Source organism: Malurus melanocephalus, unplaced genomic scaffold (genome assembly GCF_030028575.1).
Source record: "Malurus melanocephalus ecotype Western Australia unplaced genomic scaffold, MMel_1.1 scaffold_145, whole genome shotgun sequence".
NCBI classification, from domain to species: Eukaryota; Metazoa; Chordata; class Aves; order Passeriformes; family Maluridae; genus Malurus; species Malurus melanocephalus.
Window position 1 is genome coordinate 1,612,442 of NW_026623377.1, and position 20,119 is coordinate 1,632,560.

The 20,119-nt window shown below is 36.6% G+C and overlaps 1 protein-coding gene across 1 annotated transcript in view; it reads right to left on the bottom strand.

Moving 5' to 3' along the window:
• POU6F2 (POU class 6 homeobox 2) overlaps window positions 1–14,376 on the bottom strand; it is a 317,022-nt gene extending 302,646 nt beyond the window's left edge. The window contains exon 1 of the mRNA XM_057371373.1: window positions 14,272–14,376. Coding sequence (XP_057227356.1) covers window positions 14,272–14,376 — 105 coding nt within the window. The remainder of the gene's footprint in view (window positions 1–14,271) is intronic.
• Between the last annotated feature and the right edge of the window lie 5,743 nt (window positions 14,377–20,119).

The window sequence follows — 20,119 nt, forward strand, 5'->3', positions numbered from 1 at the left end:
TTGTACTGAGCAGCCCAGAACTGGACACAGAACTCCAGATGTGGACAAACTAGGGGGAGTAGAGGGGGAGGATCATCTCCCTTGACCTGCTGGCCACACTCTTCCATACACTCTTTACTTTCTGGAGGCCATATCTTTTTCATGGATCTTTGATATATATTTCATAACTCTGATTTAGGAACAAATTCAGAAAGAAATCACAATCTTTTAATAACGGTTACCCAAATATTTTCTGACATGGAACTGCAGCACCAAGTGAGTCAATTATACACACCTCAGATACTGATGTGAGCTTGTTCCCAAACCCCATTCTTATCAGATCATTTGTGAGGAAAAAAGTATTATTTTAGTAAAACCTAATAAAATAACTTTTTTTTTTCTTTCTCTAGCCTGAAGGAGAGAGATGAAAGCATGAAAGGTGGGGACAAAATGTGTACTTTGTCCTCCTGTGCTTTATTCTGTGCTCATGCTGGAGACAGATGTAGATGAAATGAGTATCCAAGGTGGCATTTACCAAGCTGAAGCTGATTCAAAGCAGAAAGATACTGACCAAGAAATATACTGTCTTTTAGAAAAGCAACTTCAAAAAAGATCATTAAATCACATTGAGCGAGCAATTAATACCACGGCCAGCAACACCTCTGCTAACAGAACAGTTCTGGATGGAAGACACTTCTGGGGACAGCTTTACAGATGTATCCTTGGTTTTATAAACTTGATCTGAAATGCTGTGGGCTCCAATTCACCACCAGACAATTCCTGTGTCAATCTAACTTCAAGTAAAGAATAAAAATGGAATTAAGGGAATTAACATTAATTGTGCAAAACCTAAAAGCTTTGCAAAGTACTGATACAGAACAGGAACATGCCAGAATTGAACCCTGTTTTCACACTTGTCTCACTTCTTGCTGCATCACAACCACAAGCAAGTTTTACTGATGCCTTGGAAGATGTACCCTGAACTTGTATCTGAGCAGATGCTGAATGGATAAAGGTGAAGAGAAAGGATATAACATGGATGTAGTAGTACCCTCAGTTTTCTTGTACACTACTCTCACACAGGTCTCTAGTGTGTAGGACTAGTGGCTACTAGTCCTATCTTTTGGCCTTTCTGAGCCCTTATTACAATTAGTTCAATGTATAAAACTGTAACAAATTTATTAGAAAAACAACTGAACTTTTCAACCTTACCAAAACACCTCTTCTCTAACTACAAGGCCCTCTTTCCATGCTGCATCTCCCACTTTCCTCTAATCCCACCTTTTTCACACCCTCATGCTGGCAGCTACTGCTTCCCCTTTGCACATCACCCTGGTCTGTACTAGTTACCTATTCCCAGTTGTCCTTCAGCATGATAACATTCTCTTACTAGATCATACATGAGATTATAATCACAATTGTAAATAATGCTCAGGAGAAGATAAATAAGTTTCAGAAAATTATCCCCTCCTGTCAGAGAGAAAATTGGTGTAGTATAGGAATTAAGTGGCTTCAAGTTGCTGATAGTAATAATTATATCTGTTCAAATGATAATCCAATGCTGTTTCTCCGTAGGAATCTAAAGCTTTTACTTTGCAGTAAAGGAACTGTATTGAATGCTTAAAGTGTAAAAAAGCACTTGGCAATGTAATGCTTCCATTTTTAACATTGTAAATAACTAGTTGAGGCAGTGGAGAACCAAGAGCCAAGTATCACCTGCTATGGGGGCTTACTGTATCTACTTTGTGCAAAGACCTGTGTCTATATATCTATCCAAAAATCTAGATATCAGGCACTGTTCTAGAAAAACTATTGGATAAGTTGGTAATAGCAAGCTCTCTGGAAAATTTTTAATTCAAACTGAAAATGCAGCTATGTTAGAATCTTTAGCCCTACCATTCATATAAAAGAGGAATAAAAGTCCATATGTTTCAGTTTGATGTTTTATAAACAGGACAGTTTGAGTGCCTTAGTCAAAGTTACTTTTTCTTCTCAAATTACCCTTTTTAATTCTTTTAAATGTTGCAAATACAAGTGTCCCCTCCTTAAAATAGAATRAGACTTTTTTACAATTTGGCCCAGAATAAATACATAAATGTTTATACATGTGTATCTATGTACCCAAACATACGTAAACATCCTGCAATGTTTAGGAAGCAAAACAACTGTATATATCAGCTATAACATTGAGAAAGAAGTCACACTAAAGGAGCCTAATCTGTGAAGATGTTACATAGACAACATAGTTGTCTATATAATTTAAAAGGGTTATTATTATATATATTTACAAGTAAGTCAAATTATATTAATTAAGTTGCTTTACAAATGCTGTTTTCCATATTTTGTATGTATAGTTTTGCATGTTTTAAACAACTGAGACATTTTGCCAGTGAGATTTGCCAGCAAAAATTTCCGAGCAGCAAGGGAGCCTGCCCCATGGGTTTTCTACTTCTGTCTTTATCCCTAACGAGGTCCAGACCCTTTTCCGTTGCTCCTTTCATCTTGGTTTGCCCACACACAGGGCAAGTTCTCCTCCCTACTGTCCCTCATAGTTCCAAATCTTTCTTGGATCCACTCTTCCTTCATGTTCCCACTTCTCCATCCCTTGTAACTCAGTAATCACGGTTCACTACTTATGCATTCATTGTTTCCACCCATATCTTTTATCTTCCCTGGATCTTGTCCTGTCTTCATTTGAATCACACCTTCTCCCTCCTCTATCAACCCTGAAGATAGTCACTGAGTACCTAGAAAAGTAAAGAGTCCCTTGTGTCACCTCTGCCATTTCCCAAGAGAGATGTAGTTAGAAGCTAGTTTTTCAAGGGGGACAGAAATAATCTGATACTCCTACAACAGACAAGAAGATATGGGGTTAACTTGGTGCAATGAATAGGACAAAGATACTATGGAATGGGTGCTCAAAGGGTTTGGAATTGGGTGGAATCTTTCAGGAAGCACAAATTCCTGTCTGATTTGACTCGGGTAATCTGATCCTGTCCATGTGCAGGTGATTTTCTGAGGTTCTTTTCACACTTTTTCTGTGAATTTTTAAGGGATGTAGCAGTTTACAGTTCCCAAGTAAACAAGTGCCAACTACATTTCTTAAACCCTTGGAATATAATCAAGCATGAGTCGCTCGTCACAAGATACCTGAAGAGACATTTCAAGCCCAATGCTCCTACTCCCAATGCTCTTAATTATGATGTATTTCTAAAATGGGGAAAACTACCCCATGTTTCCCTATCTTCCTTGGGAACTATTAAAGGATTTTAGCAGAAATTGTCTTCAAAAGTATTCAGGAGGAGTTAGGCAACCAGGTGGAAATATTAAGAGTGGTAGCAAAGTCTTAAAATAGGAAATACTGGGCTACTTCAATAACAGAAAGTTCTACAAACCCTGCCAATATTTCTCCCTTAGGCTCTCACAAAATGGGGAAGCAAAGAGAGAAACATCTTACAACTTCACAGAATCCCTTAAGACTCCTATGCTCCCATTTAAAAAGGATTATAAAATAAAATGGAGTAGGAAGCTTCTCAAAATTTCAAAGGTAACTCTTGTGTGGACCCCAAAATTGCAATTTTAATTTTTTTCCCCATGTTTGACTAAATTTTAAGATATTCCTCATTAGCATAATTGTCATTCTTTGCTTTGCCTTTCTCCCTTTGCTGTTTTTATTCATCCTTTGACTTGGAGTTGAAGAATGCAACTTGAAATAGGAAGTATAGAAAGAGGGAATTTAACTGACGGTATTTCCTATGAATTTCATTTGTTTTCTTTTAAATTAATCCAGGTATACTAACTGAGTAATGCTCTGGAAAGATAGATCTTAGTCAAATGTCACAGAAACCAGCACTGCAGCCCATGGGCTAAAAAAAGAAGAAAAAAGAGACAACTAGATTAAGCCTTTTGTTTTAAGCATACTCATTTTAAAACCAAATTGATTGAGAAAGAAGCTCTGACTACTACGGTTTGAGTAATGCTCACTTCCCTCCTTTCCATGTTTTCAGCACTGCTAGCAAAGATATAGATGGAGGCCAATGAAACAGGATTGGACCTTTCATCTTGTCTGTTAATAGGTATCTATTTGCAGCTAAATAAGGCTTTCTCCTTCCTCTCTTTCTCCAGTCTGATTTCTGTCTATCCCTTTTTCATTTCCATCTGAAAAAAAAAAAAAAAGGAAATTCCATTTGTTTGGACCCTATTCCTATTTACATCAAGGTGAGTTTCTACCATTCATGGAAATATAAAAGAACATTGAAGTATGCATAAATAAGTTACTCTTACAACCCATTTTACAGCTGGTATGTACTTTCAGATGGTATAGAGAGGTCTCAGTATAAAGCAGCATTAGGCTGCTATCTCCAGGGGCTTACCTCATCAAAAAAGAAAAATGACAGACACTAGCACTATAAAAATGAAAAAATAACCAGCTATTTTTAATAAAATTTTGCTTTTCAGATGCCAATTTCAGTCTTGCTTTTCCAAAATAAATGGAAAATACATGTAAATTTTTTACAGTTTGTCTCACAGGACTGATTGGGAAAAAAGTAAAAAGACCAGTTTGGAGAGAGTATAATTAATATCAGTCAAGAGGGAGCACACTGGGTTTAATTTCAGTGTTCTTCTCTTTCGCTTTCTGTGCCTTCTTTCTGGTTAGCTTAGGAATCACTAATTATTCAAACATTGTAGACTACACTGGTAAATATGCTTATGTAAGGGTTTCTGATTTTGACAGAGCAAGCTTAAAGGCTGCTGGTCACCCTGTTTGTCCAAATTTTAACTTTGTTTAGCACCACAGATTTACTTCTGTCTGATATCATGTCAAATATCAGATAGAAAAGAGACCTCCCCCCCCCCCCCCCCAAGAACACATCCTGAACATACTCATGTTAAACATCTGTTTGAGGTTTAGTGTACTTTTATTTATTTTCTTGAGGATATATCAGGCTACTTTGCAACTTTTTTTCTTAATTCTGGGTGTAACTGAAATTCCCCTATATACCTTACTGTTTGTTGTATCAGAAATCAATGACATCATGATACCAAGAGTGGTAAAAAAATTCTCAATACACAGGCCAGATAAAAAACACAGATCTTTGTGCAGTTCTTAATTCAATAAAATGCTGTGGTACTTCATGGTCAGAAGGAAATACACCCTCAACAGCATCTCTGTCTTCTGTGTCCTTCATGAGAGTCAAAGGGTACTTTAAAATCCAATCCAATGCTGGATATAACCTTTTAAATAAATAAACTGTGGTTTAAGGATTTAGAAAGCACAAGATCAAAGAATGTAATCTTTGAGATCTAATAACTACAGTGATGGGTCTCCCATGAGCACATGGGCAGAATAGAACAAAGGTTTGCTGAATATCCGCAGTGCTTCTTGGGTTAAAATTCATTACAGAGTGCCTCTAGTTAGGAGATAACCCGAAAATTCTCCTTCCTAAAATCCAGCATGAACTTGGAAAATAAACAGAAAACAATATATTTAGGGGAAGAAACTTCAATCTTCAGCTTCTTTTGTTTGACTATTCAAAATCCAGGTCTTATTTTCCAAACACCTGCCAATTTCAGTTTCAGCCTCCAGGTTTTTGGCTACACACCCCAATACGCATATAAACACACACACGCAAGCACACATACACTCAGACACAGATTTCTGTTCCCCAGGATTAACTGAATGGAGATGGAGCACTACTTTTTTCCAGCAGTACGGGTCTATATCCTTTTGCAACCAGAGGAGATCCAAGCATTTAGCATTGCACTGTTTAATACACAATGTGCTGCTCATGTGAGATTTCCCAGCAATTTGTGGTGATACTTGTGGATGTCCTCAAATGGTTCCATGGCCACTCTTTAAATAAGCAATAACACTAAAACAAACAAACAGATAACTGTGTTCAGAGCTATTGTGATCCCTTCACATGCCATTTGGGAGCACTCAAATTTGTCATCTGTCAGACTTTGAAATTGTAAGCATGCTCACCATTGCATACAAAAAGTTTTCTTCCCTGCTTTGGGGACAAGTTGGAGCAGGTGGTGAATACTGCACCCAGACTTCTGGAAAAAATTCTTGTTATCTTTCTTTATTTCCCACCATGCGCATTACAGCACCCAAACCATCACTTGTGCCTGCTGCTCAACCAGCATCTTGTCAAATCTGGCTGCAAGATTAACCTTCTGCAATTCTGAATTCAATATTACAACCCTAAGGACATAAGAATCAAGCTGGAACATTCTGGGTTTTGGAGTTGTTTTTTTTTTCCCTCTTAAGGGGAAAAGACAAAATTGTTTCTGCTCCAAGATCACAGTTTGCCCTAACTATAATGATATATCATCGTGACTGACACCAAGCAAAACGAGTCTGATATTTTCTGCTTTATTTTTCCACATTAGAATCTACTTTTAGTTTGCCACAACTTTCAACTTTCCCTCCAAAAGATTAGGATTATACAAATCAGATATTATTTCTGTTTTGTATAATCTGTTTGAAAAATGTGAAGCACATTTTGTACACAGAAAGGGTTGGGCACAGTGATGGCAAGGTTAAGATTTATGGCCGGAAATCCTGCAATAACTGCTTATTTCCTATAGGACCATAAATCTTCTTTATTCCAGATTATTTTATTTCACTGAAACAGTGTCCTGCCTAACAAAACCAGGGGGAAGTCCAGGATTCTGGATGCATTGAGCATTTGTACACATCTGGTTCTAGTACCAAAGGTAATAGATGTAATGACAGTGTGTCAGAAATACCAGACTTACACATTATCAGAATTACTTGCATCTTTAGCTCTGTTTTTGTGTATTTTTAAAGGCGAATTCAGTAACAATCAGGTACAGTTCTTCATTGTTATAATTAAAAAACCCCAAAACAACGAAAGCCTTTAATGTGATACACTATGAAAAATGAAAGCTGATGCTAGTTTCCCACTGATGGGAGACAATGTGATTTTAATTCATGGGATTGAAACAAGGATATGAAACATTCTAGTCATTAACATTGTAGTTTCAGTCTTACTGTGTGCTGCAAATCTATATTTAGCTATTTATTTTCAAAAGAAATGGGTGTAATCCAGAAATGGGCTAAAGCCATCAGCTTTTTATTATGGTAGAATTTCACGGCACTTGAAACATGAGAAAAGCTCAAGTAAAAACTGAGTTAAAGCTCCACAAGTTGGTTTTAAGTGAAAAAGTAGATACAGATGTAAACAGTTTAGTGAAAGGTACAACATTCTGATACAGAAGCATCACTTACAATATGTCTAACTACAGTTGTGTAATACTGTTCACATGACTTTCACTAATCTGCTTGCAAAAAACGCATGCACTATTTTCTTTTTCTTGAAACTCATTTCCATTGCAGGGGGTAGCTAAAAAACACTTTTGTCTTTTACTATTGTCCCTGAAATATTTCCTTTTTGGAAGTGCCATTACATAGCTGGATTGTGTCTTCCAAATGCACATGAGTCCAAGATCCCTGAAAATGCTGCATACTTGCAAGATAACAGTTACTTCATGGAATCAGTGACTAAAATAGCATGAAGTTCCATTTTAAATTTTTTTTTTTTTTTTTTTTTTTTGCTTAAGGTCCTACTTCCCTTTACAATACCCTTCCCCATTTGTGGGTTCAGAACCCCATCCTGGAATGAGTTATCCATAGTAATAGCTCATATTTAGCAAGTAATTTAGGTGAAACTGGAAATACCACAGGGTCAAAAATTACTCTCTCAAGGTGATTTTGTTGCACTGGTTGTCAAATTATTTGATTTCTTTTACAGTAAGGTGGCACAGGAAAGCCCTCCAAGACAAGACCTATGTGTTTTGACAAGAACAACTATCAGAATTGTATGTTGTATATCTGCATTCACATGTGCAAAGGACATGGGGCAGCTGTACACCTACAGCAGAGAGCAAGATGTATTTATGAGGCTCTCATCTCTGAAACTAAGCTTTTCAACTTTAAGTATATGCACTGGTGTTAATGATTTCAAGTGCTATTACTCATGTGAGTAAAAGTTTGTTGGAATAATTTTGCTATAATATAGTATGGCAGATACAAATATTAATGGAAAAAACAAGAGTTATCAGTATCTACAAAATGTATTCTAAACAGCTTAAGAAAGTTTAATTTATATAATTTACCACATTGTTTGAAATAAAGATTTTTGCATCCCCACTCTCTTTCCCCAACCTTTTTTTATTAAGCTTTCTCTCACTACCTCTTTTAAGAATGGCTAGAAATTTAGAACAGTCGCTTGATCTTCAAATTTTTCTTTTGATCTGACAGTTAGATAAAGCACTACCATAGAACAGCACTACCAGTCAGCGGAGAATCAGCAGCAAATATCAACAACTAATATTTCTCTTTTGAAGAGAAAGTATTACACATCAGAGAGGTTTCAAAGCCAACATTAAAACAAAACCCCTGAAGTGGTAGTCCCTTTACCTCTAGCCCTCAAAAAGTAAGTCTTCAAGACCCTTGAGTTATTATCTTTATTCCTAATAGTCAGTTCTAATTATAAAACAGTTTGCATAACAGGTATTTAGTTAGCATGTAAGCCAGACTTTGTTATGTTTTTTAACAATAGCAGTAACTCAATAGGCTTGCTGGATCAGATCCTGCCAATTGTTATACACATGTGGAGTCCCAGTGAACTCAGTATTATTCTGTGCACTTAAAGATTTAGCAAGTACAGATTTCCTATATGGGCTTAAGTGATTTGCAGATCAGCTTTTAAGTACATGCTTAAGTCTAGTTAAGTTTAATGAGAGATAAACACACAAAGATTCAAAATTGCCTGATCTGAGGTTCTTCCTGCCATTGTTATGATTTCAGAATAAAAAGCTGCATTATTAGTGTCACCGAATGATGTAAATGACAAGAAAAAGGAATGTTTTGCCATGTTCTCATCTAACGTTGAAAGTGCTGTATACAATTTCTCTTCTATTGTCCTTTTATTTTCTTCCATTTGAGTTGCAGTTAAGATCAGAGAAGAAAAATAAAAGTCTTGTTACAGCTACAGGTCAGTGTAAGATAAGAGGCTCAGCAGTCACTTCTATGCACTGTACACACAAAAATCGGCCAGACTGCTGTTTAGTTTATCAGTCTAGAATCTAGGAGACATAACAGAGGTACTTGAATGTAAATGTATTGCCAAAAGATAATAATCTACATCACAAGAGGAGTATCACTTGTACAGCAATTTAAAGGTCATCTGRCATACTTTATTTTTCTCTGACAATTAGAATATAGTGAATATACACAAAGTACAAATCACAGCTGTTTTAAAATTTGACCTCTTAATTGGCTGGCCTGACCCATAGATGAGACAGAAGAGTAGAACAGAACAGAAAACAATAAAGAAATTCAACCAGAAAAAATATTTATAGATGTTTTTAGAAGGCTGATTTCAATTAAAATCCAATTTTAGTGTGAGTGAAAAAAAGAAAAATCTTTTTAAGTATGAATCAAAATAACAGAAATCCATCGTTTCTGCTGTAAAAACAGAAGTCAACAGAAAAATGCATTCTTTTGTTGGAATTCAGGCCTAAGACCAAAGAATTTGCATATATTAAATTAACAAGATCCAAACTCCTCTACAACAAATATTTGTGAAATACTATAACAAATACAACAAATACTGTAAAATATAACAGCCACATTCCTGCATCTCCTTACAATTATAATTATTTGGGACACAGTATTCTAGAGAGTTAATACAACAGTGGGTTTCTGCAAAGATGGAATACTTCATTATCAGAGTACCAGCTTGTTCATAAATATTAAAAGGTATGTTTTTGAAGTTTTTCAGACATAATTCTTACTGTTTATATTGTCTCTCTACTACTGAAAACAAGTCAGTGTGTACCTGTCCACAAGCCTCTCCTTCGCAGTCTTGAACTGCAGAAATCCACTGCTGATGGCTGTAAAAGGACTACAACGTCTGTTCTGGACATACACTAAGCAGACAAGGAGACAAGCAGTTTGACCTTACTTATGCAAGTAGTAATTCCTACAGTGATGGGTCTAATTCTTGCTCAAAAAGGATTCGTCCCAAACTGCAAACATAAGGGCACAATTCCTTGCAGTCTTATAAAAGTGGGTCTTAAATTTATAAATGTTCTTTTCTGTTTGTGTATGTTATAGGCAATTCTATACATTAGAATAGAGCTGGAAACAGATATCCCAAGAGCAAAAAGAACTCTACTGCTGCAAGAGGAATCATTAAGAGATTGCTCAAGACAAACTAACTTTATAGATCTGATCTTCATTTGGTAAAAATTAAATATAATAATAATAAACTCCTGGGTACATATTAGTCTGTATTATAAAACAATACTTACAACAGATCAAACTTCTGAAAAGTGACCCACAAGTTAGAGAAAGGAATGGCTTCTCTGAAATAGGTATCTATTGTTGTTAATCATAAGGAAGAATACAACTATTTTTTTTATAAAGGCAACAAACTGAAACAGAACTGAAAGATCCACACTTGCTGCAGCAATGTATCCATTTCATAAAGTTTCAGAGAACCCTCTGTGGCAAAATAGCACATTTACCCTTGCATAAATAGCTTTTGCTACATGGTGAGATCATATGGAGGATACCACTGAAATATAGAAAATAAACACGCTAAATTTGTAGAAAGAGAACTCAAACATAGCAATAATAACAGCAAACACACACTTATTTGAAGAAGAATGTTACCTAATTTGCTTCCTCTCAATATACAGAGATCTAATTTAAGCTGCTCCCCTTTCCTTTCCCGCTTTACTGTATTTGCAAGAACCAGTGAACACAGAAATGTGCAGCCAGCCTGGGCCCTCAGGCTGGTGGATCAGGATGGCAGGCTGGCCTGGGCTCCCCTGGGGACAGCAGAGCCAGAAGGGTGATTGGACACAGTGACCTGTCTGCATGAGATGAGACAAAAACAGGAGGGCTGTAATGCTGATGAACTAACCTGTCACTCACAAGCTCAGATCTGAGAAAAAAAAAAAAAAAAAAAAGATTGAAAGGAAAAAGAATAAGGAAAAGGTATAGCATAGTAAAGGTTTTAGCAAGCGTACAAGGCAGACAAATTACAGCATCATTGGAATAATAGATGACCCATTTAATTACCTGTTCATTCAGATGGCATAAAAATATGGCATAAAAATCCAGCTAATTGTTTCTATAAGAGCAAAACACAATTGAAGAAATAATGGATATTGTGGCATGCAAGGAAGGATGCTACAGACTGTTGCTGGCAGGGATCAGGGTTTCATGCCAAACACTCCAGTTATGAATCAAAATCACAATGAGCAATGAGCTTCTAGAGCTTGACACACAAGGAAAGGAGGTTGTTCTTCAGAGTATTTGGGTGTTTTATTGCTTGCTTGGGGAAGGAGAAATCCAGAGGGAAGGTTCACAAGCAATTCTGCACCCTGGAGCAGGAACACCCAGGTGCTAGGTAATGGTCAGGATTGTAGCACTCTGCCTACCATTGCCATCACGAGTGGGAATCACTGTAAACATTGGTGGTTAGAGACAGATGAAATCCAGATTTTTTTTTTTAAAGAGGTCAAAAATGCATTTAAAGATGAACAAGTACTTACTGTTGAAAATGCCTTTAAATCAGTATGCTCCTGCTATTACATTTGTGTCATACACAGACTAGTGTTTGAACTACAAATAACTGCTAGCGTTTCTGATTTCCATTGCATCAGCTATACATGTACAGTTTGGATTTTTAATTAGGCAAGTTCACATTCCGTTAGCAGTAAAGAAGACTGAATTTAGAGCTACATCTTCAGGAATAGTAACAAAAAAATCATTCTAACAGCTGGAAAAAATACAATTCTGAAATAAAAAAGCCAAATTATAAGTAATTATTCAAAGTTTGGAAGTTTGAAAGTTAACAAAGACTTTTAAGAACTTTTCCTAATAGTGTCAGGAAATAAATGTCTCTTCTCAAAATATGCAACTATCAAACATGCAAACCTTTATTATTTATCAATACAAAATATAGACTTACAGCATGGAAAGATTTTCTGGCATAGGGCTTGCCTTTTGATAGTTATTCCCTCTTAAAGTTCATACACATCTATTTTCAGCAATGTATGGTAATTATACTGATTGCCCAGAGATTTACACATTTTAAGTAACTCTTTTATTATACAGCTAGAAAATGCATAATTTTGTATCAGAAAAAAATACTTTTAAACTTTTTATTCTATCTATCAAAACACATAACTAATAACAACCAAATTAATCAAAACAAAAACATACTTGAAAATTTTGTGGATTTATGAACACATTTTGATGTGCACACTTATATAACACATAAATAGGCACATATGCAGATTTGAAAAATAATGTTTGCAACACCTAAGATAGTGAATTTCAGAATAATAACATCTACAAATTCTGACACAGCCCACATAAGTTATTCATCTAAAATAGCTAAACTTATTTTTAAGTACATGCTGTTGCTATTAATTTTATGACATTAAATATACTAACACATGATATAAACATTTTTCCAGAGATTCACTGAGCATTTTTTAATTCATGAAATAAGGAATGTTACACACAAAAAAAACATCCTTCTACCATTTCCTGCCTCAAAACCATTTTCTGAGAGTTGGCAAGCCTAAAACATAAAAATAGCTAACTTACACTTTCTTAAATGCCAAAACAAAAGTTACATAAAGATGTATTACAAGCTTTTAGATTTACAAAGATTTCAGGGTACATTTTCTCTCAAGGGTACTTGCTCAAAACCTTGCCATTGTATCTACCTTAGAATCATTAAATATATTTCTATAGGACTGAAGATGTAAAAGAAAAAGGTAATTAACACAGTCTAAAATACATACTTTTACACAATGTAGTACTGGCAAACATGCCCCACTTTTTAGGTATAAGCCAGCCTAATGGAAAACTGTTAATGTTTAGAGGATTTTAATAAAAAATGTACCTTCTATTTTTAAAATATTTAAAGCAATGAAAGTCTGTAGTAAACATGGTATTACATATTTGACATTTTCTGCCCAGAAATGCATTACTATGTACGATGGTATTAATAAACCATATGCTTTGAGGGACTACAGTGCTTTGCCATAATTTAGTTGAAAACAGTGTGTAGAATGCGTATTTTTCTACCTTCATATCAACATATAGAAAACACATACTAGCTCAGCAGCATGCATTCACTATACTGGAAACATTTGCAAAAAAACCACAAACTTTTGAGAGTTCAAAAAATACCCTTTACCAGCGACTGATTTACAAGTCAGTCGGTAATGAGAAAGTGTTGAGCACTTAAAATTTTGTTAGAAAAAGAAAAAGAGGCACCCTCATCTGATTCTGACTGCTTTCACAGGAAAACAGTCCTCCCTGTTCATCAAAACAAAATAATTTCATTCCTACTTCAGGTTATTATTTGAAGCAAATGAAAAGACAATGATTTTCCTCTCTTCTGGCTAAAGCTCAAAACAGCATAGTTAAAACACACATATAAAAACTACAGACTTATCAGAAATCACAAAACAGAAAGAGAAGGACTCACTGACCCATTTGGAAGACAAAGACGACAAAACGGAAAAGCTCTAAAAATCAGCTTGTGAGGCCTTAGAGAGATATTCTTCTGGCATTTCATCACAGCAGCCCCAGACCAGTTCACTTCCCTGGATACAGGGAGGGAGAACTAAATAGAGCTGTTTATTAAAGCTGTTGTGCTGGATTGCATTAGGAAGCACGAGCAGACCACCTGGACCTTTCAGATTGTGGCAGTGTTTAATTTGCAGGCTGCCCCTCTGCAGCAGCAAAGACTGCTACATTTACCAAGCTCAATCACACATTATCTGGATTAGGAGTATAAGAAGAAAAAAAAAAAATTAAAAGCCACAGCCTCTAGTACAGGAATACAATCATTACAAAAATAAAGAGCAGCATTACAAATAGAAAGCAACTCCCCAGCAAACATAACACTTTCACTCCTCGGTTCTTCTACTTCAGCATATTTAAACAAAATAAAACAGCAAATTAATAAATACATTGATTTGGTAAAGCTCATACTGAATCAGAAACCGGGTTTATTAGAAGAAAGGGATGGTAATTTAGGTTTATCTAGTGATTCCCTGGCCAGATTGTGTTTCTTTTGCCTTTCTCACTTTCAGTACTGCACTTGCTGAAGATACAGATAGAAAGATGGTACTGTAAATATGAATTATGTGAATCATATGGTTAGACCCTTGTGAAAAAAAAAAATAAATAAAAGGGGAGTTGAGAAATGGCTGACTCCATACCTGACCAATTACAGCTTGCATGGTCCCTGTGTCCTGATGAGCTGAAAGATCGCAATCCATCATACGAAGCCTTTGAAAAGGAGAATGGGGGTTTCTGGCATGCATCTGTCAATCAACTTCTGCACTCACAACCATCACCAAAAGCAAGGGAAAAAAGTCAAGCTGCTCCACCAAATAGGATGAAATAGTCATGTGACCTTCAGCACACTCACACACATACATACTTCCATAGAACGTATGAATTTTCTGCAGATATGAAATGACATTGACAAATACCCAATACCAAGTAAATAAAGTGAGACAAACAGCTACCCACCAAAGAGAAAAAACTTGCTGTTATCTTCAGCCTAAAGATTTAATATACCTAAAACGTATTTTAAAGTTAGTGTTTTCTTTAGACCCTAAACTTTTCAGATAAGGCGTATGATTTTATAAATGCAGACAGTGGTCAGAACTTTAACCCTTCGCATCCTCTTGCAGTCTCTATTTTTATTCCCTACCCTTTTTATTTCTACTTTAAGGCTTTTTGAGTTCTTGATTATTTTTTTTTTTCTTTAAGTTTCTTTTGTGTCAAAGTGAAGTGGCTTGTGTTACCTTCTTTGGATGTGCAGGGATTATGAGAAATTTTTTTTGAAAAAACTTGCTAACAGGAAAAAAGGAGAAAGGGCTGAGAAACCTATGTCTGCACTCACAAGTCAAAACATCTCACTGCTTTACTCCACCAGAAGTCAAATGTTTTCCTTACTGGAAATATATATTTAAGCATTAGTTTATGTGTGCTGTGATGAGCACTCAAAATATAAAATATTCAGACTATGTAAATCCTACTTACAGAATCCTTTCCATTTTGAAGGTTAGAAGAGTTTTGGTTCATTCACTGCTCCACTGAGCTGACATAAAATGTTGTTACTTAGGAAGGCAAACGTTACCATTTTTTCAAATGGAAGCAGTTTGTTTCATATATCTCCCCCTCTGAGTAAGATTTGCAAGAATTTCCAAGGCTATTTTTTCTTCTTGTCAAAATATATCAGCCACCTGTCTCAAAAAACTGAGTGTCCTGAGCAACACGCTGCAGCATTGATTGCTGATATGCTATTGGCCAGTGATTGCTGAAGGGTGACATTAATGTAACCTCGTAGCACTTTAACCCTTTGAAGATCAATACAGTCCTCTGGCAATATAGCAGAATAGCAGCCCATATACTTTTTGCTGTATTACAGCTTCATATAAATATAAGCGCATCTCTCTGTCTTCCTCAAATTGCATTTCAGTTACTCATGCAAACAACACACTTTCCAAAGAATGTCAGGAGCAAAAATGCAGAAAAAAAATCAGTCTAGTCTCTAAGCTTAACCTAACACACCCTTTTAATTTCAATAGGTTTCTTTCAACATTTTAGCATTATTATTTCATTTTTAAAGGCATTTAAAATATTGATCTTAGCTGTTATAGTCAAAGAAATATGAGAATATCAACAATATTCCAATTGTAGGTGCTTGCCAGTCTAATATTTCCTACCATATAATTTCAAGATTCAACATCCAGAAGTGTCTGGAATGTGATGAAGTGCACATATATGTGTACGTATATGTGTATGTATATGTGTATGTGCGCATATATATGCATGTGCATATGCATGCAAGTATAGAACAGATTAAATGTATGTTTGAGGGAGTAAGATAGGCAGGGAATATCCAGCTTACTTTGCATTCTTTGAGTTTTTATAATACCATTTTGTTTTTGTGAAGAAAAAACTTAAGAAAGGATCTTGATACATATTTGAAAAATTAGAAATAAGAACAATTCACATGTAGATGCATGGGGACCCAGATGTGTTCCTAGGACAACAAAATATTTTAGCATAACAAATTTTTCAAATCAAGCATTTTTAGAAAGATATACAGTATTAACAACGAAACATCGCCTCTGGGAGAAGAGAATACTTGAAATGTTTCTCCCAACATCTGCTATGCATTTCATTTATCAACATAATTAAAATGCACCATTTGGGCTGAAATCTTATCTGCTTCTTACTCATGAAAGAAAATACACTGAACTAATACCTTGGGCTGCCTTTTGGTTAGCTGAGAATTTGCTGCAGTCTCATCCTCCAGGACAATTCTATGGAAAAACCAGGCAGTATTGTGAAAGCCAAAATCAACATCCATATCATTGCAAGCAATTCAAAATACAACTGGTAAGTTGGTGAGTGAGTGGAGGAGATTGCCTCAGCTGTCTCCAGGAAAACAGATATGCTAAAGTCAAATACAGCACACGAATTTGAAAGGAAAGTTAAGGATGTCTATTTTGTAGTTTTTCTTCAGGAGGAGCCTTTTTGCAGTATGAACAAACTTGCAAATTCCTTTAACTTATGTAAGGGACTAAACCTAGCAATTACCACTGTGAGGTTTTCATTAGCGGAGACACTGACATAGACATTTGTTGAAGAACACGAATAAGTGCAGCGTGGTATGCACACAAGTCTGCTGCACCCTTACACACCAACAAACCAACCAGTGGTTGCGCACAGATCTGGCAGAACTGCAAGAACTCCTTCCTCCCAAAGTGGGATATATGCTACCTCTCTTTTTACCATAATTAACCTACACTTTCAAGAAATGTAAATCTACTCTGTAAAATTTAAAACAACACCCTTGCAGCTAATGCCTCTGCATAAATTACAACACCATTGTTAGCACAAACAGCTGCAAGAGCATCCTCTGCTACTGCTGGGGCTGCCCTTACCTCTGAGGACCTGGAGACCTTTTTCCTCAGCCAAATCTACCTGACCCTGTCCATAGGGGCTGCACAACTGGTACCTGAGCATTGTTCCATCTTTGCTGCTCATCCTATAGGCCTTCCACTGCCCATCTCCTAAGAGGTATAGGTCAGTTTCGTCTTTTTTCTTACTCTGAGGAATTATCTCTCTACCATCTCCAGCCCACTGCCTCCTCTGAAAACACTTCCTTTGCTGCTGGAAGGTGATTTAGATCTCCTGTCAGCCATCAAAAAGGTGAGGGAGCAAGATAGTGCCTAATCTGCCACAGGGAAGACTCAGGTGGAGAGCAGGGTGCAAAGGGGAACTTGACTTGCCAGGTTCACTCTAGCAAGGCCAACTTGAGGGAAATTATTGAAGGACAGAATGACAAATACTGCCTACCAACCAGCTGTCCTGTATCTCAAACGAAGACTTTCTGGTCTCCTTTGAAACTTTTTCTCCATGGCTCTCCCTCAGCATAACTGAGAGGAAAATACTTAAGGAGTCACAGCAATATATGGCAGCTGTGCCTTCCTATATGCATGCCCCTTCAACACCTGTCACAAAGGGCCCGGATTGTGGTGCTGCACCTAAGGTCGTTGAGAGGGGGTTTACAAAGGGATTAGGCTGATTTGTCACTTAAATCTGTGACAATGCAAATTCAAATTGGTACAAAGTCTCTGTTTTGAGCTGCATGCGGTATTTCTGGCAGCCAGGAAAAGTGTAACACTGAATACTTTTAAGTGCAGTAGACTGTCTCTGTTTATTTGAAACAACAAAAAAAAAAAATGAAGTGGCGCTTTTGAATAGAACAATGTGCTTGATTTTACCTCACGGATACACAGCTAAGAACTTGTGAAAAGACTATTACTGTATGAAATAATTTTTCTTCTGTCTTCCAGGAGAACATATGTTTCCTGGGTGGGAAAAACAATACTTAGAATTATGCAGCAAAGCAAAACCCAATTACTTCATAACTAAAATGTGTTAAAACATATGTTCATTTTATAATGCTCATTATTTATGATTATCTATGGTTCCTTCCTTCATTAACTAGAAGCTTTGTAATCAACAGAGTCTGCAGGTTTACTAAAATATCTTCAGGCACTTGTTCACATGCCACAGCAGAACTTGCAGCAGATTCAGTGAATCGAGCAAGACACTCCTGCTTCTTACAGCATTGATACACTAGGGGGACTCTTTTTCCTCTTTTCTCGAGTGATAGATGCAGGGCACTGTCAGGGCAAGCTGTTGTACCTCACACTACAGGCCCTTTTCTCACTGCCAAAATACAAAAGACCCAGTCTTGCACTGTTTGAAAATTAACAAATCTAATTCTAAACTGTCAGTGACTCTTTGTTCCTCTCTCACTCTCTCCATCCATCTCTGCCAAACAGACACTATATGGCATTTTGCAGCTTGATTTTCATGGGGGCAGTTTTCGTGGGGTTTTCATACGAGTAAACTTCTGCCGAATTTTGCTAATTCCAAAATAATTATTTTGTACTAAGAGACACTAATGGATTACTGTTCCTTCCTCTGCAAGCCCATTTTGGGCAATATTTTTATATTTCAAAGGGAATTTTGCTATTAAGAAAACGTTTGACACTTCTAATTTCTCCCCCTCCAGATTTCATTACTGGGTAATGTCTGGGTTTCTCTCACTGCCCCAGAGTTCCACTTTTCAAAAACGAAGCTACTGGGACATACTCACCTACTTCAAGAATGGCACTTCCTTTCCTCCTTACATAATGTAAAAGAAATTTAGGAAAAAAAGATGTTTTGTACCTAAATTGCTAGAACAAGGTCTAAGCATAATCTACATGATACTCATTTATTTGCAGCCAGTGGGGCAGCTTTCCCTCATTGCTTATCCTTCACTGTTTAAAGAAAACATCTACAAAAAACTTTCTTTTTCTTTGTTAGTTTAGAAAAAAGGATCTTGCTGTAATGCTTTGCATCTTTGGGAAGGTGGGGATAGATTCTCCCTCTTTCCTTCTATATGTAAGAAGCTGGTTTGATTGAAAACTTATTTTTGTGTTTCAGGAAGGAAAATTGTTCAACAGATACTTCAGTTTCCTGATTCAACTAGAATTTATATAAAATGAAAATCTAGGAAATGGTGATTGGATTTTTTATCCATAGTGAACTACATAGTGAAGAGACAGTACCATCCTCCTCCACTCCTACATTAAGTGATGGGATGTGATTACAGCAATCATCATGGAATCTAGTTAATCAGAAGACAAGCAAATCTCACACTTCTACCAGGTGAAATGGAACTGTGGAGGAAAATACTTGTCGAGAGGCAAGATGGATTAGCAAGAAAGGGTGATATTGAGTGGATAAGGTTTAAGAATATACTGTCCAGGTGCATTACCAACTACAGCATTCTAATAAAATGACATTCCTCATGTCTCATGGTGTCTTCCGCAGTATCTGGCACAATGGGCTTTTTAAGACATCTCCTTGTTAGATATAGTATGGACAATAATGAAGATTCACATCATGTGAAGAACAGCCCATATTTGGGTGCTCACATCATTCAAAGTGAGGCAAATAAGAAATCCAAATGGGCAAAAAGAGTATTCTTACAGTGCATGGAATCATCTTTTTCTAAAACTTTAGCAAAATGTTTGGCAGGATTTAAAATATCTCAAGGACAGCAGAAACATCACAAAATAAGGCATATTTTTCTGTTCATTGACTAATATGAATTTATTAATGAGTCATATCAGTAACTGTAATTTTGCAGAGCAATAATGGTCTGTCATGGTTATAGAGTAAAGGGGTGGAGTTTCTAGCACTGTTGAATTCCATACCACCCACATCATGGCAGGGGCATGGTTTCAGCAAGAGGAAGCCAGGGCTAGAAAAGGAAGGATCACCATTTTCCACCGTGCTCAAGGGGGGGGGGGGGGGGTGTGCAGGTTTCAGGGTCAGCCTAGTAGAGCTGGCCCCTCTCTGCCACCAGCAGTCCCTTTCCTGTTCCTCTGAGTGGCAGGTTTTCTGCTGAAAAACAGCACCAGAGAGCCTGAGATAAGGTTCTAAGAAAAAGAAAAGGGAGAGAGCAGTGGTGGCACAGAGCAG